Genomic DNA, 26,722 nt, shown 5'->3' with positions numbered 1-26,722 from the left:
GCAGTCAGTGACACAGGCCCAAGTATTTGAGCCTTTGCCACCCACGTGGGGGACAGGATGCAGCTCCAGACCCCTGGCCTTGGCTTGGCCTTGTGCATCTCTCTCTCCTTCCTCTCTCTCTCTCTCTTCCTTTAAGAAAAAAGAAAATTAAATAACTCACTTAATTCTAATATCAATTCTATGAAATGGGTACATTTATGATCTTTTTTTTTTCTACAAAGGATGAAACCATGGCAAAGAGGACTTAAGCAATTTATTCACTGTCACACAAATAGCAATAAGGAGAGACAGAATTAAAATACCGTTCTGCTCTCTGTTTCTGTTTTTATTCAACTTTTTGTAAAATACACTTCATTTAAAAACTACATAACAAACTAATAGCAAGGAACATTTAAGAATATTGATATTGCAACTGGAGTCTGAATTTCTTTTTGCTTGTTTATATTTTTCCATTTTTCATAAGGCAACCAATAGCATGATTTGGAAAGGGAAAAAAATTCTTCCTGAACTAAGCAATAAATAAGAATTTTAATGTAGTACCATGATTTTTCCCCTTCAAGCTACCATTCAGTAGCTCCATCTATATAATGCATCTAGTAAGACAGTGTGCCCTAATCTTAAACATTCCTTTGGGTGCAAATATTACTTTATTTATGAATGGTCATTCTAGAATCATAAGAAGAAATTAATGGAAATCTCAAAAATATAGAAATGCCAAGCAGAGAGATGAGTTAGAAAATAGATTTGTAGTTGTATTCATTCTATAACATTTTTTATACTTGCCGTGCATCGTTTCTGGGCCTTCTGGGTTGCTAAACATGATCATAGTGATTTAGTTTGTATCAATAAGTTAACTAGCAACTGGACATCATTCCTACAGTATATTCTTCAAGTCTCATAGAATTCGCATGGAACAATTCCAATGCTGAGAGAATAATGTTTTTACTTGTAGTTAATGTCTCTGCGTTCCTTCACTAGTATAATGCGGCTATTTAAACATCTCAATAATAATAATAACAATAAATCTTATGAATTATTTAAAATAGTGTGTGGAATATCAAGTAAAATGGATTAGCACAGTCATGAGGTGTTTAATTTTGGTCTATATAGGGACTTGTTGTTATTTCATATAAAAAAATTAAAGTAGGAAATAAGTGGGCTTCGATGCCACTTAACTGTCCCCATGTTCCATGTCGGGGCAAATGACACGGTCTTCTACTACAAACTTCACAGACTACACTTCGGTAGCCCGTGCTTTTTATAGACAATTTACTAAATATTTTTTATCTTTTCCTCTAGAAGTCTCCTGGCAAAGGTCATTATCACCTCCAAACCAGTAGCCCCCCACGTTCACTCCAGCACTCTAAAATCCATTCTCCATATTGGGGCGGGGCAGGGGGTGAAGTGAGGGAATCTTTGCAAAACACTAATCTAATCATTGCAAGCTTTCCACTTAATGTCTTCAAACAGCTTCCAGTGGCTCTTAAGATAAACTCACACACCTTGAACAGGGTCTTAGCTGTAACCTTCAAATATCCTTGGCATGGTCTTATAATTAGGACCTCTATCCACAGTTCCAGATTAGTTCCAGATTCTTCTTGCACTGAGTCTTCATTCTCAGTGCCCAATGAATGTGGCTTCTTTTTATACCAAAGACATCTTGAAACTTTTTTCCTCCACCCCAGAAGCCTTCACTGAACCTCAAACAACAGTTCTCCCCATTTTATATTTTCTTTGCTCCAAGTGCTTTTCTTTTCACAGTTATAGCATGTAGTTCTTTGTGCTATGGTCAGTGTCTCACCAAGTCTATGAGACTAAATTCAGCTATGCATTGCATAACAGTAAGGATATATTCTGACCAATGAGCTGTTGGGGAATTTCATTGTGTGAGCATCATATAATGTGCTTCTATAAACTGAACAGCTACCAAGTCACTGGGAGTACCATCTTACAGGACAATTGTAGAATATGTGTTATGTTATCAAAATGAATCTTGTCATATACTCATGACATGAGAAAACTCTCAGTGATTTTTGTTTGTTTTCAGTATAAGACAATTGGCATGGTTAAAGAGTTGTGCTTTCTTGGCACATAGTAGAGCTTTAACAATACATGTTTGGGTAGGCGTTTGGCAAAGAATTTAAATTGCCACTCGCGACACCTGCATCCTGTACCAGAACGTCTGGGTTTAAGTGCCTTCTGCACTGCCAAGTTCAGCTTCCCAATAATGAACACCTTCAGAGGGAGCAGGTGATGGGAAGTAACAGGAACTGCCTACTGCCTCCTGTGTGCAAGACGCAGATTGAATTCCAAGCTCCCGGCTTCAATGTGGCCACCGGTCCTGGTCCTAAGAGCATTCTGAAAGCGAGTGTAGTGTTTTGTTTGCCCTCTCTCCACTTTTAAAATGAAAGAATAAATAAATGCAGAGTATTCAAACCATTACACTAATTATAAATAACAAGTTTTATATTCTACTTGAAATTCAGTTTAAGGAAAGTTTTTTTTTTTTTTTGCTGAAAATAACATTATAGATTGCATTCTCAAAATATTGATTTATCTTTAGCCAGCTTGTGAAACTGAATTATTAAACTTTTTTTTAAAGGTTTAGTTATTTTTATTGCAAAGTCAGATATACAGAGAGGAGGAGAGACAGAGAGGAAGGTCTTCTGTCCAATGATTCACTCCCCAAGTGACTGCAATGGCTGGTGCTGCGCCTATCTGAAGCCAGGAGACAGGAACTTCCTCCAGGTCTCCCATGTGGGTGCAGGGTCCCAAGGCTTTGGGCCATCCTCCACTGCTTTCCCAAGTCACAAACAGGGAGCTGGATGGGAAGCACAGACACTGGGATTAGAACCGGTGCCCATATAGGATCCTGGCAAGTACAAGACAAGGACTTTGCCAGGCCCTGAATTATTAAACTTTAAATATCCTCTTACCTCTATTGTTTTCTCCACCGTGGTTCAAGAGAGATAACTAAAGCATTTATTTCAACAAAGATCCTCTCTTATTCCATGACAAGCCTGTACTGGTCATCCTAAATTCTACTTTTCCAAAATTGAGATATGTTATAGAGAAAGACTGGAAATATTAAGTTGATAACAATGATCATGTAAGCCTGTTTGGGGGGGATATTAAAATTAAAAGCACATCAAACTATGTTTACTTTCTTATTCAGATTTTTAAAAGTACTTGTTACATAAGCAATACTTCTCTAATTTAATGACACATGCTAGACCTTGACTAGTAGATATGGTAAAAAAAAAAAAAATCAACGTGAAATTTTAATGTTTGTATGCCTCCCAATGCTTACGATTTAAGTTTAGAGCAAAACTGGCTAAATTGAGTCTAAGCCAATTGAGTATAAAATTACTTTGTGAAACAAAATTTATTCACTTCTAGTATTTTTCTGAATCTTTTTTAAGTGATAAACATTTTGTGTAAGTTAACCAAAAGGAAATTTTAGTTGCAAAGAAAATAATGTATATAGTTATTCTGAGAACTTAAAGGAGGATCTTTTAAGAGAGATTAATCACAGAAATTTCTCTTGAGACTATATCTTAGTCTTGATATGCTTAAGTCCCAAATTTTACTCAGCACTCAATTTTGACATCTCTCCTGTATTTTTAGAAAGACTGTCCTTAAATGGACCTGATGTATAATACCCCATTTCACTGTGAACAAAAAAAAAATAGACTTGAAGGTCTTGTGAATTATTTCATGTTCCTAAGGCCATTTGCAAACCCATTAAAATGTGCTGTTTCCCGGCTCCATGGGAAGTCTTTAACTCTTACCCCTCCAACACTGGTTCATGACATCACATCCTTTCCTGCAGCTTCAGAATTTTCCTGCATTGTGAATTTGCCTCATTCACTGATGTACTTTCTTGACGTTGTCATTCACAGACCCTTGGCGCCTCTTAACAAACATTTCCAAGCCTCTACTCTGTGCATAGCATGTAAGGAAGAAAAACACATAGAGGGCAAAAGTCTTTCTTCCACACAGGCAGAGATCTATGATCAAAATATTTGAAATATGTAAATAATAATAAAAATAATTGCTGAACTGTGGAAATTCAGAATAAAAATAGTATATTGACTCAGATATTTTTGCTAATTGCAAGTTCCTAATTTTAGTTCCATTTAAAAAGATATGTATAATTTCTCATAATATGCTTCTTAGGCTTTGTGGAAATAATAAAAATATAGACAACTTTAAAAGGTAAAAAGGTTGTTATTTGCTATGAGAGTTTGATGGTGTACATGACTTTAGTGAAATTCAGTAACTTCAATGGTTTTTTTAAGAATAACAGAGTTGAATTGAACAGAATTGAACAGAGTTTTAAATTATATTCATGTCCCTGACACACGGTAAATTCTGTTCTAAACAGCAGATAAAAGCCAAGTCCAAATAAAGTGTTGGCCATCCAAAGGAAGCATCATTTGCTTTCCAGCCTTCCACACAGATGAACCACACCCCCTTCTTTCATGGTCTTCCACAATACATTCAGAAATCACACTTTAAAAAATATTTCAGTGGGCTATCAAGACGCGTGTTTCCCAGTTCCTTTAACAAAGTCACTGGAAAAAGAGTCCGGCTTTAGTTCCTCTAAGGGGAAACATTGGCAACACTTGTTTAAAGCTAATATTGAACTTGCCATTTGATTTTTGTCTTTTATTTTCCTTTATGTAAAATAAAATCAGTAAGAAACATAAGTCATTTGTGTAAAATACAAACAATAGTTCGTTGTTAGCATTTAAAATTAGATATACAATGACAATATTTGGAAGCTTCTGTGAGGGGAGAGTTCACAGCCAATCACTAAAAAAAATAAGTTTTCAGTATAGGTCTCTATAGAGAATATAATTTAACAGAATGCAATATGTTCCAATCTATGTAATGAGCATTATTTGAAAAGTGAGTTCTTCTTATTTCTAGTTGTCTTTTAAATTCACTGAAAATCTTACAGATTTTATTTAGTTACTTAATGGAAATAAAAATTCATAACAAGTCCAATTTGGCTACTACTGGATAATTAATTCATCAGCAAGGGACCCCATAGGGTCTAACTTTTTCTGCTCTACAAATTATGATTTGGGGCTTTTTATTCTCCCCTCCCCCCGCCCCAACTAAAAAAGCAAGGAATTTTCATCTACTTTGTAAAGGATCACCCACTTGATTTTTCATGCCACTAAATACCCTATGAAGATGCATGAGTAATACAGAACACATTATTACTCACTATGCGCATGTATTAGATTCAAAATCATATTCAAACTAGTTGCACTGTTTTGATTGATCACCGGCTTGGTTTATTTTAAATAAAATCATAGAACTTATTTGGCTAGTGATTATCTGGAGGGGCACTAATTAATCAGCCCAAACCATTGTAAAAATGAAAAATTTAGATAAGAGTGGTGCACTGGTAACACAGAGGGCAAAAGAAAGAAAACCAAGCTTTTCTTCAAAAAATGGTGGTAGTCAGTGTTTGCTCCTGGGCTGAAAAACAAAAGAAAACACAAAATAAAAGGACTCATTCACCCCTTCTTTGGGATTCTTTACCAACCACGCTTGGTGGGATTTGTTCTGCACAAGGAAAGGCCCGTCTGTGAGACACCTGCGTATCTGACAAGTATGGACACTCTTGCCCACACTGTATAATGAAATAAATATATTAGGAAGGCCATTTCCCTTTCATTTCAGCCAGGGCATCAGAGATGGGTTACTTAACATTCAAGTGCCAGAAAAGCCCATTGTAAAAGGGAAATATTTTTAAAGTGAATTCCGTTTGATCTCTCTCTGTGTCTCTCTCTCTCTCTCTAAATTTTTTTTTTTTTAACAGGGGCTCCTACCAGCCTCTTTCCTTTCCTCCCCAGACCTTGGAAACCAATTAGTTTCAGCACAGACCAGTTTGAAATGGCTCCCTTTTAATTTTTAGGGGATACAGTTTCAGTCAGGCTGTCTGGTCAGTTGTCACACTGTATACTTAACACACTTCTCTCTTGCACACACTTAGACTGGATTTCCCATTGGAGAATACACAGATCTTTAACTGTGACTCCTGGAAAGAAATTAGATCGAGTTGCTGGCCAAATCCTTCGGCGCTGACAATGGCACAACATCACAGGCCACCTCATTCCTCACACACAACACAGCCAACCAAGTTTTCCAAAAACCTCCTCGTCCTTGTTTCCTGACTTTCAGCATCTTCACATCTCTCCCTTTCCTTCCGTTGTTTGCATACAATTCTTCTACCTCCCAAAGAAGCAGAGAAAAGCCGGCTAACTTTGAATTTTCCAATGTTTTTGAAGTGTTTGTCTTTGGGGGGTGAAGCGGGGGAGGGATGTGTACGAATACTAAAAAAATAAATAGATAGGCAGATGAAGGAAATAATGAAGAGTGTTTGCCTCAGTTCATCTTCCTGTCCTGAACCTGCCTTAATTCATGGAGGTGAAAGAAACCATCAGCTTGGTTGGCCTTTTCTCTCTCGGAACAACATTGCAGACCGAAAAGAGGTGAGGTGTGTGCTGCCTTGGAGGGCTCCGGGAGGAACCGAACGCAGAGCTGCCCTACGAAAACCTCCGCTCAAGGATGGGAGGCAACCTAGGGTCGCCCTCCGAGGTCTGGGCGAAGCGCCCCAGCCTCTCCTCCTTGTCCCCGCAGCCGAGTTCTGCGCCTTGGAGCAGTGCCAGGACCACTGACAGCGCCTGGCAGGTCGATGGGTGGGGGGCCTGGGTGTTTCTTTTGCAGAGTCCGCCCATCTGGGGGGACATTTCCTTCATTTTCCAGGGACTCCGTGGCCCGTCCCCCAACCTCCGCATCCCCTATCTTTTTTTTTTTTTTTTTACGCCGATCACACATGATGAACTTGCAGCTCAGCTTCCTGCCGCCTGCTTGACCCGGGAGCACCAGCAGGCTGCCGGCCTCGCCCTTGGCTGCCTCCTCCTCTCGAAGCCCTGGGGCCTCGGGGAGCCAGTGGGGGTTCGAGAGGGCCAGGCCCGCAGGAGGGGGCGTGCAGGGGGTGCGGGGTCCCGCCGGGGAGCGCGCACGGAGCGGCGCCTCGGTCGCTCAGCTTCCTGGAGCTCTGCTCCTTTGACCCCAGTGGCAGTCCCTGTCACTGCACCGCTCGCGCTCCCTCCGGCTCGCCGCGCCCTCGCTCCCTCTCCTCGCCCCCTCGCTCGTTCTCTCCCCACAACGAGGCTGTCGGGGGTCCTTTCTTACTTCCCCCCCGCCTCTCCTCAGCGCCGCGCCCCCGGGTCCCCGCCCCAGCCCCGCGGCGGGACCTCCGGGGTCGAAGGTTCTGGCCCGCCCGCGCCCCTCGTCGCCCCCGCGCGCCCCCAGCGCGCCTCCAGCCGGCTCGGGCCGCTCGGCGATGGATCGCCTGCTCGCCGGGCGCTGAAGGCATCCCCGGGACCCGGAGCGCTGCCCGGGAAAGGTAATCCGCCCCGGGAAGGGAGGCGGAGGGCGGGGGAGGGGGAGGAGGCGGCCGGGCGCCCGGTGCCGAGCGTTAGAGGAAGGGGGAAAAAAATGCACACACAAAGCGGTGCGCGGGTGAGAGGTGCCTTGTCAGAGGCGCGTGAGAGGCTCGGAGGCTGCGGACCGCGGCTGCCCCGGTGCCCCTGACGCTCGGCGAGCGGCCCATTCGGGACCTGGGGAGGACTTCTCTTCCAGCCCCGAGCGAAAGCCAATTCTTTTGGCGGAGCTGTCTTCTCTCCCACTCCCCCATCTTGCCCCCTTTCTCTTCTCCCCTCCCCCTCAGCCTTCTGCACCCCCCGACCTCTTGGGGTCGGCACCTCGCTGACCCCGTCCTCCGCTGGGCTTTCTTCGGAGGGGAGGAGAGGAGTAGGGGTATCCACAAGAGGCTGGGGCGAACGCCGGCCCGTGGAGATGGGGGGGCTGGGGACGAGGACCGGGGCGAGCTGTTTACTAGAAAGTCCCGAGGTTGTATGTTCGAGCCGCGCCGGCCTAGGCCCGGGTGCATTGTGTGTTGGCCCGAGCCCCGGCTGCCCGCGGCGGCCCGAAGCCAGGTGCAGTGTGGCTGGGAAGGCGCCGCGCAGCTTTGTGCTCCGGCTCTGCGCTCCGTAGCCACCCCGAGCCGCCTGCGCGCGCGCCGCTCCCGCACGGGGCTTTTTTCTCACCCGGTGCCCGGCGCCCCAACCTCACTCTCCGCCACCGCCTCCAGTCTCCGCTCCGCGATCGCAGCCTGCGCGTGGAGAGACCCGGCGACCCGAGCCCGGGCCGGGAGACGGGGACTGCGCGGCAAGCAAAAAAAAAAAAAAAAAAAAAAAAGTAACCGCTGCCGCCCTATTTCTTCTCTACCGAGGCAGGAGTTTTCTTTACTGTTTGCCTGAAACAAGGTTATCTTTGTCAAGCTTTTGAATTCGGGGTTTCGCGGCCTACCAGGTGAAAGGGGCATCCACCCCAGCCCCGGAGGTTCAAGAGGGGATTGGAATCCATCAACGAGAAATATAAATCAGGGATGTCCCAGTGGGGTTGATTTATTGCACATGCATTCACCCACCCCCCCACACACACCCTAAATTAAGTGCAAATGCGGGTCATGAAAAATGTGTAATTGATTTGAGGTGCTGCAAACAAATGCACACAAATAGGTCAGGGTGGAAAACAAACAAAAACTTAAGTGGCAGGAAAAAAAGCTGCAAGAAAGTGAGGGTGGAGGGACTCCCCCTGCCTCCATTTCTTCTTCCAGCGCTCGCTGGCTCTCTCAGGTCCATCCCCCTTCGCGCTTCGGGCAAGCTGCCTGGGTAGCCGCAGGGCACAGAGTGGGCAGGCTCTGTCTCCGCTCTGTGGGCTCAGGGATGCCAGCGCGCCCAGGAGGCTGACGTCGGGAACTGGGGGCTGTGATGCCCCACCAAGGGTGGCGCGGCGTCAAAGCCTTTAGCTACCAGTGGTCATCAATCCTGCCCGGGGGGGGGGGGGGCTGGGGAGCACGAGAAAGGGGGGGATTAAAAATAAAAGAAATAGAAATAGGCAAGCGCCCAGGGGAACTCGGGGCTGGGAGCGCTAGCGCCGGCTCTACCAGCAGCTGGAGGCGACGGCGGTGGCAACGGGGCACTGGGCGAGAAAGGCTGGGTGGCTATTCCAAGAAGGAAGGGCAACGGAGGCAGAACCCGCAGGCCAAGGGCGGGAGGGTAGGGCGCGCGCACGTGCGTGAGAGAGAGAGAGAGAGAGAGAGACCGACCCCCATCCTCAGCTGCCCACCCCAGTTTTAAAACAAACAAACCAATCCAAAGTGGAGAATTCCCGCGCCCCCCACCCCGCACCGCCCCCACCATATATAGACTCCACGCGTCGCTCGAGGTGCGGGAGAAAAGTCTTGCCCTCCCATTCGGAAAGAATGTGTCAGTCGGGTGTCCGCAGTGCTGGAGACAAGTTCAGGTGTAAGTGCAGAGGGAGGGAGGGAGGCGGGGAGGGAGTGAGGGCTCTCGGTGGACCGAGGCACGTGGACCATCGTGTCAGCATCTTCCCCCACCCCTCGCAACTGTGCTGGAGAAGTCGCCGTCCGCCTGCGAGGCGTGTGGGCTTTGCTCCTGGATTAGAGGCAGGGATGCAAGAGCGTGAAAGAGCAGGGGCGTGAGTTTTAAGAAGGCACTGTTTCTGAGAGGCAGAGGAAGGAGAGAGTGAAATTTGGCAGAGTTGAAGGAGGGGAGTGCTCAAGTTCCTCCAGGCTCTGGGCTGGGCGATCTTCCTGAGATTAGTGGCTAAAATGAGCAACGGTGGTTTAAGGGTAGCGGTGGTGGCAATCGCGGGCTGCTGTCTTTTAGGCTATGCCGGGGGGTGCAAAGGTAGAGAGGTCGGGAGTCCTGGCTTTGAAACTTTGGCAAAATCAGACTTCTGGTGTCTAAGGGGTGGAAACAGACACTTAATTCCTCAGACTGCCAGCCGCCTTTGAAAAGTTTTCCAACTGGATCCCTGGGAAAGAGCATTGCTAGTCGTTTCCTTTAAGGAACAGGAAAGTGATTGCTGTCTAGGAAATGTGAAGTGTGTTCTCCAGTGATTTTGCTTTAAGAGAAAATCAGACTGATTCCAGCGTACAAGTTTGGCAGTGTTTGGTCCTTCTTGGATTTCTGTTTAGGTTTCTTAGGGCTTTGTACTGGATTCTTTTGTTTTCCAGAGTCAATGTGTTGAACTGTAAAAGGGATATTTCAGGAGAGGATACTGCCCTTTTGAAATATTGTGTGTCAAAAGTGAATTAAGTGTGAAGAGGGAGAGATACGCCCCCCACACACGTGAACACTTGGAAGGTTTTACAGCCTAAATATGTGAGGCATGAGAATAAAGCTTCTCATAGTTTTCTGCAGTGTCTCTTTCTGTGGTTTTCAGCTCCCCCCCACCCCCCAGGTTAAAGCAGGTGCCTTTGCCCATTGTCTCCTGTCTGAGAATCAGTAGGGGGATAAAAGAGTATTTTCCATGTAGTGTTTGTGTTTAATATTCTTGGGGTATGTTCATTTGGAGACTTAGGGAGGGGGAGGTGAACACAGCATTTTTTAAAAAATAAACCCTTTCTCGACTTGTCTGCAAAGGTGCTGTGAAAGTTTTGAAGCTCTGTACCTCAGTCTGACATTTTCTTCAAAGAACTCCAGATTAAAGAAGATAGACGCTGCAGGTGCACTGTTTCGATAAAACATTTGAAAGGGAACATGGCAAAGATGAATTCAAATGAGCCACCTAGTTAGCCCTTCGAAGTTACAGGGTGCTTGCCGGTGAAAGGATGTTCTGTTTGGATGGATGGAGCAGAGGTGCAGAGAGGCACAGATATGCTCACTGCTAGAGTAAGTGCTTGGCAGGTTGACGTTAGCATGAGGGGACCTCTTAGGACGGTGCATTGATCACCTTTTAAATTTGATGTCTTCTCTGCTTGCCTTGAAAGAACTTTAGAGCGTATCGTGCCAACTACAACTACTTACTGCATAGGTATTTAAGTATCAGACATGTGTGTTTTGTTTGTAGAATTCACTCCAGCATCATTCAAATCCTTCCCGGCATCAGGTGCAGAGATTGTTACCCAGAGGTCAAGGTGATCTGGACAGGAATTGAGTTTCCTTTGCTTCTGAATGTTCCGTGCTGCACACAATAGACATTGATGGAAGGAACATAAGAAATGCCAAGTAATTTTTATACGGTTCTCTAATTTATGCGAACACCAAGTTCTCTCATAGTCTGAAGAATGTGTATTTTTCCCCTCTGTGCTTTGATGGCTAACATTCTTTTTAATGACAGTCATTTCTATAACAGGAAGATGTTTTCATTTGTATTTACTTTTCAGCGCCACGCAATTATGCAGTTTTGCGCTTCAGTAGTGTCTCGGTACTTTGTGTCTCAAAAGAGAATTACAGTACTTAGAACAGGGCTGCAATTTGAAGCAGGTGTTGTGTTTTACTGTTATGCAAAATAACAGTAAAATATAATTGTGGGGGAAATTAAGGAAACAGCTGCAAACTTGGTATGAAAACTGCCACATTATGATTCGCAAGCAGTTCTTACAGATATCTTACATCAGAGGAGCAGGGAGTGATTTTTAATTTAGTTAATCCTACTGGCCTGGTTGTCTACCAACTGGTGCTTAAAGGACTTCTACCTCCCATGAAGTCTGAAAGAAGAAAGAGAACCCAATACTTTGCTTTAAAATACCAGATTTTAAACACTGGGGATTCAACTCTTGGCAGTTCAGTTATAGGTTAGGAACACAGGCAAGGTAGATGTTGTTTAGCAAGCTTTGCTAATATGAAGATGGCAATGATTTGAGTAGAATGCTGTGGAATTTCTTACCCCAGCTAGCATATGGAAGACTATACAAGCCCCGGGTTGTAAAATAATAAAATAAATGGCCTATGGCAGGCCATCTGCCTTTTGCTCGATATTTAAGGTGTTTCATGCCAAATTTAAATCTAATCTTATTACTCTAAATATTTTTATTTGAAATAGAAGCTAAGATTCCTGGAGCTTAATGGTGCACGTGGCACATGTATTCAGATGCCAAGTGCCTTATCTAAGAGTCTGGATTACTCCAGAAGTGTGTGCTACTCACTATTTCTCTTCTGCACTGATCAGTTTATAACAGCTTCCACACAAGAATTCACTTCTCTCAGTCTTGAGTTATCATACAAATAGATATTGTCATTTCTCAGCCTAGTGTAACAACTAGTATGATGACATTTATAAAAACAATCAGAACTGATGGATATTTTCAAATAAAGAAATCAATGATGAGAATTACTCAGCCCTGAGAATGAGGTGGTAAGTGTAATGGCTGTGTTTAATATTGTTCTGGCAGGTTCAGCGGAAGGGAGGAAATGAACCCATCCAAAGTGGTAGTACCACCATGGCTGTGTTTGAAGGCACTGTGCCACATTTACTGAAAGGATTTGCCTTGTCATAAAGTTCTTGGCCAGAAAGGAATGTATGTGTATACCAGGAATCATGTATTTTGGAAGCTGTTTGTGAAATACAAAGTTGGATTACTGCATTCATATTATGTGCCTGTTTATAGTTCTGTGCAGGTATCTGCTAGAAGCATAGTGTTTTGGGATTACTTTTGTCGTGGTATTGCATGGCTCTTGTAAGCACTGAGATTTCAAATGATTACCTGACACCAACTTTGTAAAACCCAAATGTTCCAATTAGTAGGGATGGTTTGGAAGAGTCTCCACTTTGAGCACAAACCATTTATAGCGGACACCATGGCAACTGAGGATGTGCCCCTTCCCTAATTCACACTAAGTGCCATCATTATAATTAAAGAGGAAATCTTCATTTGAAATCCATTGAGATGATTTGGTAATGCCGAGCAATGTCATGGAGTATAATGTCCACATTGAATGCAAGGAAGGAAGGAAGACAGGAACGGTTCTATCTACAAGGAAATAATACATATTCGTGTTTTTACTGACCTAATTTCATGTCTAGACATCACACTTCATATCGCTTAGAACTGTCTTTCTTTTTCTTCCAGAGACGCACAGTGGTATTGATGAGTAGATCCTTATATTCAGAGGTCAGCTGAAAAGCACCATGCCTGCTTCCATCTTTTGCTCCAGACAGTTGTGAATTGCTCATGCCTAAAGGGAGGAAGGATGGCACATGGGATTCCTTCTCAAGGCAAAGTTACCATAACGGTGGATGAGTATAGCTCAAACCCCACCCAGGCATTCACACACTACAACATCAATCAGAGCAGATTCCAGCCTCCACATGTGCATATGTAAGTATTACGCATGCATTTAAAAAAAAATTAGCAGTAGAGAAAATAAGAACATCCACTAATGATTTCGGCTAGGGATTATAAAAGGTAAATGATTTACAGAACAGATGCGTATCTGGGGTTTCAAATAAAGCTCAGAAGGAGTCCCTTACCTGTGTGTAACACTTCAAGTTTTCAGACCACTATCAGTGATAGGTCGTCTACATTTTGTAGATGAGAACAGAGAAGTTAGGACGGTTGCCTAAAGGGATTACGTTCCACAGTTTCCTGATTCCCAGTGCACTTTGCTTTTTTATTGTGTTACTTGTTTCCATGATAAGACAATTCTTTAAAAATTCTGTGGTTCCTCCCCCCACCCCCCAGCCTCACCTCACCCAGCTACCCCTTTACATTCAGCTGGGAAATAGGCCTAATTGGGACTAATTGTCTAGCTACTGCTCAATCCATTGTCTTGCCTGTTGCAAGCGAAACGCGTGCTGCATGCTGCAGGACTCAAACAATATGAAGAACAAAGGATTAAGGGACAGTGGAACAGTTGGTTCCAGGAATTGCACTTTTATCTCACTCCCTAATACTACTTAGGCCACATCAAGGCTTAAACTGTTTCAGAAACAAAGTGTGGGAGACGCAAGGATTTTGTAGCACCTGGTTGCACACCAACTTTTTTTCTTCTTTGCTCCTTTCCTTCAGGATGTGCTGGGCTTTCAGCAAAAGGGAGCAAAAGGTCACCATCTCTCTTGTTTATTCAAGGTCTGGTGCTTATTCACTCCAATGTCTAACATGAGTCTTTCATGGTAGGACTAAACCTCTTTGAAAACTATTGTTCAGTCAACACAGAAAGGAGGTTAGGGCTCTGTTGACTGTTTTTACCGCAGTTGGAAGAATTGTACTTGAGGTATGCTTAAGTCACAAGCTTTTTTTTTTTTTTTTAAGAAACTGTTTTATGTGGGCATTTGAAGAATTAGGAGAATTGTCCTGCTCCCACCCCCAAACACTCACACACAACCCACCACTTAAATTTAGAAACACCAGCCACACACAAAGGTCATTTCCTTGGCTGCTTTGGGACAGTGTAAATGCTAGGAGGCCGGTTTGCAGGAATATTCTGAAGAGCCACTCAGTTACCTAGGATGATTTTCTGCAAAGTGGTAGTGCTAAGACAGTGTGTTTAAACAAGAGCAAAAGGAACAGGTAGGAACAGCACACTTGCAAATGGTTAATGCTGAACTGTTTTTAAGAGTTTTGTACTTTGTTAAAACCAGAATGACAGATTGCTATCATGAGTTTAAGGAAAAGTTTGTAAGGTGCTATTTCTTAAAATGGGTCTTCTAAACTATCATCATGCTTTGTTTCAAATATTTTCTTGTTTCTGCTTATTCGTTTTGCTTCCAAGGTGCTACAGGTGTTTAGGATGCCATTAACTGTTGTGTTTCTGTGACTTTATCTGTCAGAACCTCGTGGGTCCTGTTTACAGCCGGGCAGATGAGTGCTGGGAAACCTCAGCTTAGTCCTCAGGCAGGAGATATCTCTGCTCATTTACTCTTTGGCATTAAGTTCCCACTGCCTGCAGATACTTTAAAACCATGTAGTAGAATGGTCTGCTTATGTCTAGTTACGAAAAGTATGAAGGGTCAAATTATATCTTTTAGGTGTGTGTGTGTGTGTGAAAAGAAGGCTTTCAAAATATGATTTTTGATGACAATCTAGACACCTGCATGGGACTTTTATCAGACTCGTTTTCCAGAAGACAGGGCTCACCCACAGTGTGGTCCGCTGTGTCTTCTCACTTTATTACCAGAGAGCATTTCCTAACCCACAGGCTCTAGCCACACAGGTTTGCGCCCTGTCACCTGAGCACACCATGGGCTCTTCCATCTTGGGGCCATTGTCATTCCTGTTTCATGCAGCAGCAACAGAGTTCTGCCATGCTCAGTAAGTACCTTAAAGCTTCTGCAGGTCCTTCCACTTCCAGACAGAAGCCCTTTTTACTTGTCTTCCCATTCCCAAAATGGTTGTGCCTGCCCAACATGACATCTTTGTTTAATGTGCATTTACTTCACACAACTTCCATGAGATTTTTTTTTTAATCTGTTGGCTATCTAGTGTACTTCTCTAACTAGTCATCTGCTCAAATCTACATTGCTTCTATTTCTTAAAGCAGGGACTGTGCTTCTGAACAAGTGGAACTAATTCAAAAATACCGACTCACTGATCCTTTAACTGTGCATTGAAATGAGAACTTTTTATCAATGCTTGCAGACTTTCCTTGGAACTGTTTTTTAGGTCACATCTTGATGTTAGTAAGGAGGTGTGTTTCATCAAGATGCTGGCTCACTCTCTTTTCAGCTTCACATTTTTTTTTAATTAAAGAATATGCTCTTGTTTTGTAGTCTTGACTAGACAGTGACTGATCTATACTAAGCATGTAGGTGTCATGATCTAGTAAAACAAAAACAAAGAAAAAGCTTTTGTCTAAATTTGAAACTTAGATTTCCTGGAAAATAATTACAAACATTTAGTCTGAGATTTCTTTAGGTTTTCCAGCAATTTTCAATGGGTTTTGGCAGAACTTGGTTCTTCTTTCGGAAGATCATTTTTTTCTACTTCAGTGGTTGGTCATTTATTTTTGATGGGATTTACTTTTTTCTTTCACCTACACCTGATGAAGTGCATGACTGACTCCTTGGCTTACAGTTAAAATTCCATTCCCTGTTTTCTTAGATACAACCTGATGTTGGTAAGAGTGTTCTCATCTTAATAAGTAACCCACTTCCTTTTTGAAACTTTGTGGCTGACTCTGAACAATCTACTTAATTTCGCTAGACCTCAGTTTACTCATCTGCCAACAAGTGCATCAGATGTTTCCTAAGGATCTTTTCAGTTGTAACCTATTACAATTAAGATTTCAGTTAAGACTATGTGTTGCTGTGTGGAGAACAAAGATAAAACACTGCCCATCCTCATCTTCCTGGAGCTCGTTATTGATTTTAGAGTTGACATTTCAACTGATTTTAGGAGGTCTTGCTCCTGTGAGTTCTAGTAAGACTGCCTTCCAGCTTTCTGATAAACACTGGTCTGAATTTCTGCTTGTAACACAATGATTTTTTTCTTAAAGAAGAAACCAATCCTATCTGACCTTGGGAAAGAAAATTAAATCACAGCTGAGGTTGGCAAACACAAATTTAACTTAAATTTGTGTTTCCTTTTACGGTGAATCTTGAACATACTAATGGATGTTATGATTGAAACCTAACAATTAACAAGGCTTTACTTTCTCATAACCCCTTCATCTTTTCCAAACAATATGTTAAAATAATTAGATCCTATTTTAATGAAGATGGAAATAGGTATTGAAAAAGCCAGGTCTTAAAATACCACTCAATTTTGTCTGTTTAATCATCCAAGGACTCATAAAATACTCCAAAAGAATTTTAGAAAGATAACTAGATTTCTTAGTTTTTTTCCTGCAAGATTTATGTTAGGGTAAAACCTGCTGTCCCACGTAAAGTAGAATGGCTGATCAGTCTACTGGGATTAGTTTTCTCATCTTTTATTGAAGAATGGGCTGCTAGGAAGCTGAAGTCCAATTTTGTCTTCCATTTTGCCACTTTCTTTGATTTGTCTATGCTGTTATTATTAACAACTTTGGGATGTTAAGTTGCGTTCCTTTACTCTTGTTTTAGGGAAACCACTTGCAATAGAGGTAATAACATCATCAGAACCAGCTTGTTGGGTTGTAACTGGCAACAGAGAAATGGCTTACCTTCTCTGTATTTTCTTTTTCCATCTGTAAAATGTGGATGACGAAAGCAGTGTCTACCTCAGAGGTTGTTGTGAAAATTAAAAGGATGAAACAGATATTAAATGTGAATTTTGCAGGTGTGCTTAGTCTGTGTCCAAATGGTAACTGCTGTCGTTAATGATCTGTTGCTTCTGGTTTTGTCAATTGTAAATTGTCTTCATTTGTTTTGTAAGTCGGTAAAGGTTAAATAGATGAGTGAACAAGAAAATGACTGATGAGTTTTGTGCTGTTTTACTTAAGGAGTCATCACCAGCATGGTACCAAGGAAGTTTTCCAAGTTGGGGTTTTGGTTGTAAGGCTTGGGAAAATGTAAGGCTAATTTAGTGCCAGTCAAGGTCCTAAACAGGCGCAGAGTACCTCACCTATCTGACTTACTCCATGGATGTAGCCATCCTGTGAGCCAGGTGCTGCCTGGTGTCTCTTTATGGAATCACAAAAATCTTTCTCCAGTTGGGTCGGACCTTGGTCCTTGGTCTCGATTCCCACTATCACTGTCCCCCTCACCCTATATTAACTAAAAAAAGCATCAGTGTGTAACCATCATCCAACTAGGATTGTATGCAGAGGGCCTGGTCTGGGAAACAAGGACCTGGTAACAGAATGTGATCTGAAAGCGGAGATCTCTATATAGATGTTGACACAGGCATGTCTGGATGATGATGGAAGAATTCTGGCCCTCAGTCTTCACATCTGTAAAATGTGTTCAAGGGTGTTTTATGATGGCTGTGGAAGTCAAATGAGATTTTATGACAGATAGTCATAAAAGGTGTTTGATAAGTAGATGCAGCCTAGTTTCTGTGGTTTTGTCCACTGGCCAATGAGTGTGCGATAAACATTAGTATCTTTCTTTCTGTGATCTGTGTGCATATAATGTGATTAGTTGAACTTGTATTCTTCTTATGCTGTTACATTGTGTGAAGTCCATCGTTGCGGCTTAGGCATTTTTAATCAAAAATGGCCTCTAGCCTAGGCTCTCAGGATGAACATTCTGTGCCATATTCTTAAACGTGTTTGATCTAAGGTGTTTATTTTTATCCAGTTCCAGAATGTGCTAGGAAGTAGTAACAGTTGATTTAGTGCTGGATTAGATATTCCTAGTTCAGAAAGAAAATTGCAGAGAAATGTTACAGAAAGCAGCCCTGTGACTTAAAAATATGTAAAAGTAGTAAAAAGATAAATAGCAACATTACGGTGACTATTTAGGGAATAATTTTGGAAATGAATTTACTTGAGGGAGTTTTGGATGAGGACCTGTAGCATTCTATTTTATACATTTTTGTATAATTTAGAGTATGTTTACATCAATTTTGTCATACTTATTTGATAAAAGCTATGTAAAGGAATGATAAAAATTTAATTTGCCTGCAAGCACTACTTTTTCTGCAAGATTTGCATTGAAGCCTTGCTTTGTTGCAAATATTCTGCTTTATTTTGGCCTTCCTTTTTTTTGCAGCACCATTTGTTTTCTTATGTATTCATGGTACAGGCCAAAGGCTGTGTTCATTGGCTCAGTATAATTTAACTTGCTTCTGTATGGGAAAACATGGATAATACTAGGATGTTGTCTTCAGCTAAGTCTTCTAATTGAAGGAATTTTTGCTTTAAAGTATCATCAAATTTAGTTTTTGAGAACATATGATCACCAGATAAATAGCCTGTTATAGTAGGCTACCTGACAGTGATCCAGTAACCAGCGTGCTGGATCTGTTGTGGTTGCTAATGAGTCTAGAATCTTCAGTTAGGATTGTTTCAGAATTTCAGCTTCTAAAACCTGATCACCGTTAGCAGCACCCTTCCCATTCTGACAATGCAGCATTTCTCCAATTTCTTATCTTTGCCTTTGTCTATTTAAAAGTAGGAATATGAATTCCACATCATTTATTATATTCCTTGGGGAAAGAGTATTTTTGTGAGATATGATAGGAATATAGTTGGGGGGAGGCAGAAAGAAATGAACCTTTGACATAGGGAACGGATGTATCAATGAAAGAATGAAAGTCTGGGGCCCTGTAAAATGGCACTTCACCAATAAGGTAGAAATTTAGTCTTTGCTTTAGAGCTGGCTGCATTAGCTGTTAGGAAGAAATTCTAAATACATATGCCTCTTGGTAAGCCACTTTCTCATTCTCATTACAGATTTATCACTGGCTTGCACATTAGCATGGCCATAATTTTTTTTAATGTTTTTCAATCTGAAATTCATCTTGGAGATGCTGAATGGCTCTTTTAGTTTGCAGTCGCATATAAACAGAGGGTATTTCTCTTTTCCTCTTCTCATTTCTTTTGCAAAATAAGTTCTTTTCTCATACTCTCCCCGAGGGTCCCCATCTTGTGGTCTTTGACAGTTGAACTTTGTTTTACAGCTGACTCTATTTGGTAGGGTTTTTTTTGTTTGTTTGTTTGTTTGCATTTGAACAATCAGAAGGCAGTCTGAAATTAGGCTTTTGTTGTTGTTCATATAGATTTGTCCCTAACGCTGTAAGTTGATTTTTTTTTGTTTGAGGTTTTGACGATCAACAGTTTTGGAGGGTGCAGAATTTTGACAAATCAAACGTATCTACCATGTTATACCTGGATTTTGAATTCTGAAAACAGTTGCCTACATTCGTTAAGTAAAGATGCATAGAAAAAGTGTGACCACGGTCAATGAAAGGACATACCCGTAACCTGAGGAGTTCTACGTTTACCTCGTAGGCATTGAATGTGCTTCCTGGTTTAAACAGTTTTATATTTTTTAACTTCTTCATGGAGGAGCTTGGTAAAATTATGTACGTGACAAGAGAAACTCAGCAAGCTATTCTGCTGTAGATGATCTGCATTTGAGACCCTGTAGGTTTAAGTCTGAGATTTTAGAGCTTGTAAAGATGAGAATGTAAATGCAAAAACAAAGCTAATGCCGCTGCATGTCCTGTGCCTCCCGTGACACATTCTGGGTAGTTCTGATCCATTTTCAAAAAGGAGAGAACGCTGACCAAGCCTTAGAAGGTATATTATTTAGCTTTTTTTTGTTTTAAGTTTGCCATCTTTTCCTAGCTCTCTGCTTCCCAGGCCTCTCCCTCCTCCTTTTCAGACTTTCAAAGTATTCTAGAAATTGATGTTTCTGTAGCTATTCTAGCATGCTTAGGCTATTATTTCAATATCAGTACCGAAAAAAAAAACAAAACCCATGACACTTTTGCAGACCACCATGTTAGTGGGCTTTATGTTTTCTTAACGTAAAAAGTGTACTTGGAGGCTTTGTGTGGAAATACTAACGCTGCAAGAGGAAACTCTGTTAAATTCATTGGCCTTTGCAGCGTTTGGGTCTGCATATTTTGTTCTGTTTTGCTTTGAATAAATTTTTGTTTGATTTCCATCCTATAGAGTAGTAAAACCTATGCGAATATAAAAATGGATTTTTTTTTTAGGGTTTTTCTGTGTCTTCTTTACGACAAATCCAAACTGTGTGCTTTATTTTTGGTTTAAATCTTTGCAGACCTGTTATGTACTGAAAGTGCCAAAGCTATTTTTAAAAAGACAGAAAAAATAACACCATAATTTAGGTAAGCAAACAGATACATTTTGCTGCTTAATACTATTTGAGCTTTGAATCTGGAGTGAGGATTAGGTCATTATAGAAATGTGTCTGTTGTTAGTAACTTCCTTAAACTATTGTGACACTGCGCAATAACGCGGTCTCTATGAAACCCATTTATTTCCTGTACAACAGTTATTAAAACCTATCAGATCAAAGAATTGCTAATTTCTGGACTGAGAAAATGTTCTTTCCTGACTTTCTTTGGGGGTATTTTTGGCATTCAAACTGACTAAGAAAAGTGGCTCCTCTGTGATATTCTGTTTTAGGTATTTGTCCCTAGACCAAGCTTCAAACTTTTTTCTTCATGGGCTCTTAACAATGTATTTTGAACAAAGACTTAAACCTTAACTCAAAATGTTCTGTCTCTACTAGTTAAGCAACCTCTGAACATTTTCCTAATTCCCTGAAGGTTTTACGCCTTTCACTCCACTTCAGACATTTTACCAGATCTGTTTAAGTTCGAAGTTTTATAAAATTTTTCTACATTTGGTTGGCTTTGCCTTAAGACTGCAAGGATAACCACAGATGTATATCAAACCGTATTAGACGCTTTTTAATTACAAAAATTGTACCCATTGCTCCTGTGCACTCGTGTTTAACATAAGATGCTCTTCAAAGTTACAGAACTATTGTGTACTAGTTCTGCCTCAGGAGTCCTTTAGTCTGAATAATTGTGCCCCTCCAAAACTGCTGCTGAAATTCTCCAAGATGACAGTATTCGGAAGTGAGGCCTTGAATCCAATAGGATGTTGGAACCTTTGCAAATAGGATTAGTGTCCATATGGGAGGCCTTTAGCACAGCTCTTACCCCTGTCCCCACGTGAGGACACTACGGTAGGGTACCGGCTGTGCACCAGGGAACAGTTCCTCATTAGACATTGAGTCTATTCATACTGGCTTTGGATTTCCCAGGCTCTAGAACTGTGAGAAATAACTTTCTGTTGTTTATCAGTAACCTGATTGGACCAGCACAGGTAGGTAGGCACAGCAAAGAAGTAGGAGATAGTGTTTTTGTGGAGAAGAGAAATGGGAATTTGTGAAGGGAAGAAGAAGACGGTTTGGGGGAGAATATACAGCAGGTCAATCTTGTGAGGTCATAATTATGTTGGCAGTAATGACAGACCAGATGCTTTCACTTGGGAGGGTCAGTATCCCCAAACATCAGGCAACAGGGAGGTGAGACTTTAATTGTATTTGGTTTCTTGGGTACAACTCAATGGAAGAATTAGAACTTAATACCCAGGCTCGTGAAGTAATTTGTGAACCCAAGCATTTGAAAGAACCAGAAAAATATTTTTGATAAATTGACTTTTTTTTTGACCACTGAGAAGGAATAATTCTAGACCTATTTGCATAATACCTTTTAGCTCACAGTTCAATATGTTTGAAAAAGTCTATTTGACAAATAGTGAACTAGGAACTGACTTATGAAAAATGTAAGACTCTATGCAGTTGCAGTCTCCCAAGGTTTACCATCTGTTGTAATCTAGGAGATTTACCATATGTTATTCTCAAATTTTGACTTTTATAGGTTAACGTGTTTTCATTTTGTTCTTAACCCCTGCACTTTAGGCAAAGCTGGTAGCAATGGAGTATATTTTGATTCAGCAAACTCTGAGAAAAAAATGGGGAAGGCTAAATTTTTGCAGATCTCAGAGTGGGAGAAAGTGTTAACTCCTAAAGGATATTAAGTTCTAATTCTTCCATAAAGTTGTTCAAAGACGAGTCAAATATTTCCCCCTGTGAAATATAAAGGCAGGATATTCTGTTCAGAGTAGTGGTGTAAGCCCTGTTTGATCCTCTCTGCCAGCCAACCCCTGAGAATTAAGAAGGGCAGTGATGCCCTCCTGGTAGGCTGTGTGTTCCACTTTGTGCCCCTTGCTGGTGGATGGCTCTTCTGTCTTACATCTGTCCATCCCTGCCCCACCATGATGTTAATGGCAGTCCGGCACGCTCCGCTGTTTATCTTGGAATTTGATACTGTCATCTTGGCAACCAAACAGGGACCTTTACTGCTCAAACTGTTTGTCATTTGTTGTTAATTATCTGTTACCATAAATTCTGCACTTTGAGAAAAAAAGAGAATGTTTTGAAATATTTCCTCCAGCATGTAAGTGGAGCTTCAGTTTCTGCGTACAAAAGAAAAGGAGGGAAAAAGAGCCCTTTAGAGAACTCATTTCAGGGAAATCAAGTGCCCTGGTTTTTCAGACAGGCTCTGTTAGAGCCTGGTGATTCAGCCAGGATTTGCACTGTGAAAGGACCTTTGCAAATTCAGCGATGGTCTGTGTTAATGAGAGGTGCCCCATTGGAGGAAAAAAAAATAATTTAACTTTCCACAAAGAGTTATGCTTTTATCCTATGCTCTTTATTCCATAATTATAGTGTGTATTTGTATGTGTGTGTGTGTGTATGTGTGTGTGTGTGTGAGAGAGAGACAGACAGACAGAGAGAACGCTTGTTCCCTTTAGCTGGCTCCTCCTTTTCAAAGGTTATTAAGACAGAGCCGTCCAGAGTGAAAGGTAGCTTCTGCTTAGCTGCTTTTATGGGGTGTTTATTTTGTCAAGTGTAGAATGAAAATGAATTTTTCTGGCCATTAGTGGATTTTAGTCATGCTCTCACACTCTGTGGGAAAGGTTGTGTCGCATTATAAATGGAGAATGCTGTTTTGTGAGGTGTTGTACCAGAGGCTGCAGAAGCAACTGCTGGATTAAATGAGCAGGTCAAGAGAGGGAGAGGGAGGGAGAGAGAGAGAGAGAGGGAGAGGGAGAGAAAGAGAGAATGAAGGCTTGTATTTTGGAGAGGGCGAGTTTGGGAGTGGCATAATTGCTAAGCAGAAATCTGGACACAATTAGAAAATACAAAAATATAAAAATATATCCAGATATAGTCAGTTCCCTCTATTCTGTCTTCCATGTGTACTTAAAATGTCTACTACAGATTCCTGCTTTTTGCAGTGGGAATCTTAATTTGCTTCCATTGGTAATGGTATGTGTTCTGTTAAATGATGTGAAGTGCTTACCTAGGCTTTTGGCATAGCGTCTGAGTACTATATGGTTGCTTCCATTATTAATACTACTCTTGTTTACTGTCATAGCTTCTATGACGTTAACACCTGAGCTTCAGTGGTTCTGTAGTTTGGAGGTAGCTTGGAGTCTTCATCCGTGTAGCTTTTTTATTTTATTTTATTTATTTATTTTTTGAGCTGTTAGGTTTGATGTGCTTTTTTTTTTTTAATTAGGAATTTTTTAGGGTTGTGCTGCCTCCTAAGGGCTTCCCACAGCAGGATGTAGGGAATAGGTCCCTGTTAACTTTCTGATAGCCTGGGGCACACACACAAAAACACTGAGCTCAGCTTCCTGCCTGCTGCCTGGAATGGTGTCACTGTCAAGGATGTGTCTTTCACCGGAGTTGTTGAATTTGCCTGGGTGAAATCGTTTGTCCAGATTCCTAAGGAATCATGACAACAATGTTATCACTGAAACAAAGCACCATCTGTAAATATTCTGCTTTGAATATTCTCATTTGGTTTTTTGTTAGTGTTTTTCAAAGTGGGTCGAGTAGGTGCGTGTGCCCTATTCCACAGCACAGATGACTATCAAACTTTAGAATTAGGAACAAAATATTAAATGGATTAAACTAGTGACTCAATAACTGTGAGTGTGAAGCTAATAGACTGGGAGAACGTAGTGAGCACCCCCTGATTGTTTTGGGGGAGGCTGGGAATTGGATTTTAACACTTTGGGTTTTTTTAGAGGTCATTAAAACTCTGATGGGATCAGATTACTTGACTGCACATCTGAAATCTGAAACTTGCCCTAAACCATGCAATTGAGTTAAGCTCAAAATTCAAGGCCTCCCCCTAAGACTGGCCTTTGGGTAAGCCTCATTGTTGATCACAAAATGATTTCCTTTGAGAGGAGCAAGACAACAGTGAGGTTTTTATGGCCAATTTTGTCTGCACATTGGTGCCAGCCAGACGTTTGGCAATAGTTAGTGCCAACTTTGATGATCTGTTCGCTGATGATTTTCCCAAGGTCTTCAAAACTGTCTGGATTCAGCGCTGACATTGGAGGCAGTGTGGATTCTAAGTCCAGCTTTCTAGGCATGCCTTCTGCATTTTTAGTTGTTTCTTTCTTTGAGTGGAGAAACACCGAGGGGTGTGGAAAAGCAGCAGGTGGACCTGCTACCTTCCACTTTTAGAATGCATAACCTTTACAGTATTCCTCCCAAAACTCTATTTTCTCCCAACACTTTTGTCAATTTCTTATCATATTTATTTGAAGGGGTTAATGAGAAGGAGCGACACAGAGAGATTTATTCACTGATTCGCTCCCCAGATGATCCTGATCACTGTGATTCGGCCAGGCTGATGCCAACAGCCAGGAATTTCATCCATGTTTCCCTCCTGGCAGCAGGGACCCAAGCAATTAGACCACCATCTGCTGCTTTCCCATGCACATTAGCAGTGAGCTGGAGCAGAAGTGGCGCATTCAGGACTCTAACCAGTGCCCATATTGGATGTTGCCATCATAGGTGGTGGTTTTACTAGATATGTTACAATGCTGGCCTCACCTTTGTCACTTTATTAGGAAATTTCTACCACTTTCTTTGGCTTAGGTGTCCATATATAAAAACCCAGGGTACCTACAAGTCATGGTTTCCCTTGGTTATAATTGACACCCATGCATGCTTTAATTTTTAAGTGAAACTTTTGTCTTCTGCTAAGCTATAAACATTATGAAGACTGCAAACCCACCATTTAGGGTTTTTGTTGTTGTTTCTGCTGCTATTGGCTGTATCTGCAATACCTTTCAAAGTACAGCATGTTGTAGACAGTCTATGAGTTCTTGCTGAATGAATGGGTGAGTGAGTGAGAGTTGAGTTTGTAAAATGATTCAGAAGATTAATAAGTGCTTCTGTAGGAAGTTGTGTTCCCTTTTAATCATCTATTCTTTGGAAAGAAAGTATGTAAACTTGCCGATATATTTGGCTTTGAAAAGGGTAACTTACGTAAGTCTCCCCGTATTTTTTTCAGGATGGAGTTGGATGAAGCTCAGAGTGAGTATTTCTGATAACTCCTGCACTAATGCTGTAACCTCTCTGCCTTCAGTTGAGCTTGCTTTGACTGTAGTAAGCGCTCATTTCTAACATAGGAAAAAATCCAAGTTGCTCTGTGAACTTGACCCTAAATGTTTGGGTTTTCTATATTCTCCTAAGAACAGAGACATCAGAAAATATATTGTTTCGAGTCCTTCTAAAATGCTTATTCATTGATCCTAGAGGAGTCATCAATTATTGGGTAGAAGAATGCAATTAATTACAATATAATCAGTCTACTCACCAGCAGTTTAACAACTTCCTTTAATGCAGAGGTGTTCAGTAAGTACATAAAGACTGTGTATTGTGAAAAAGCACACATGGATTTAAAATACTATTTGAGTGAAAATAAAGTTAACTTTGAATTATATTTGCCATAAACTTTTTCCCTTATGAGTGGTATTTTCTTGAAATGAAGGCCATGAAAGCAGGTGATCTAAGACTCCTATTTTCTGCATAGTTAGTGCAAAGCCATCTTTATTCTCTGCTCTTAGGGTGAGCAACCTTACCATGGTCTCTGAAATAATAAACTCTAAAGTTTGTGATCTGGGTTACATACAGGTAACACCACCATAACAGCACTAGCGTTATAGCAATTAGAACCTTTTAAAAGAAATTTCCTTAAAGGCAGAACAAGTAACATTCGAAGTCAGCATGTAGCAGAAATCTGATTATGGGTAACTGAAATACAAACTCTCTGAAAGCCAAATGATTGGAGTAAGAGACCCTAAAATAAAATGTCAGACTCAAGAAATACTTCTACATGGGGCACAAATTAAAAGAGGGGAAGTAGGAAGAAAAGTCTGCAAAACAAGCACTTTGGGACAAGATTTTTTTGTTTTTATTGATTACATTGCATGATGTGACACATAGGCACTGGGATTCCTCCCACCCCTCCCCAAACCCTCCCCCCATGGTGAATTGAAAGGGGTGACTGCTTTGAGGTTTTCTCCCTAACTTTCCCCTGTTTGCTAAGGATGGTGTTATGTAATTAGGGTACTGGAGTTGCCTTGTGGCTGAAGACCTA

The 26,722-nt window shown here is 41.6% G+C and overlaps 1 protein-coding gene across 2 annotated transcripts in view; it reads left to right on the top strand.

Annotated features, from left to right (window-relative positions):
• The first annotated feature begins 7,113 nt into the window (after window positions 1–7,113).
• Window positions 7,114–26,722, top strand: part of MPPED2 (metallophosphoesterase domain containing 2) — a 183,071-nt gene continuing 163,462 nt past the window's right edge. Inside the window, exons 1-2 of one of the 2 annotated variants that reach the window (XM_040980303.1) lie at window positions 7,114–7,432; window positions 12,971–13,219. In XM_040980303.1, coding sequence (XP_040836237.1) covers window positions 13,092–13,219 — 128 coding nt within the window. In that variant the 5' untranslated portion in view covers window positions 7,114–7,432; window positions 12,971–13,091. Of the gene's footprint in view, window positions 7,433–9,323; window positions 9,399–12,970; window positions 13,220–26,722 lie in introns of those variants that run through there. The other variant, XM_040980302.1, reaches the window with a different exon arrangement.

This window comes from Ochotona curzoniae, unplaced genomic scaffold (assembly GCF_017591425.1).
Source record: "Ochotona curzoniae isolate NIBS_2020 unplaced genomic scaffold, NIBS_Ocur_1.0 contig_3432, whole genome shotgun sequence".
NCBI classification, from domain to species: Eukaryota; Metazoa; Chordata; class Mammalia; order Lagomorpha; family Ochotonidae; genus Ochotona; species Ochotona curzoniae.
Note: the sequence above shows the minus strand (reverse complement) of the source record. Positions and strands in the feature narration are given on the sequence as shown.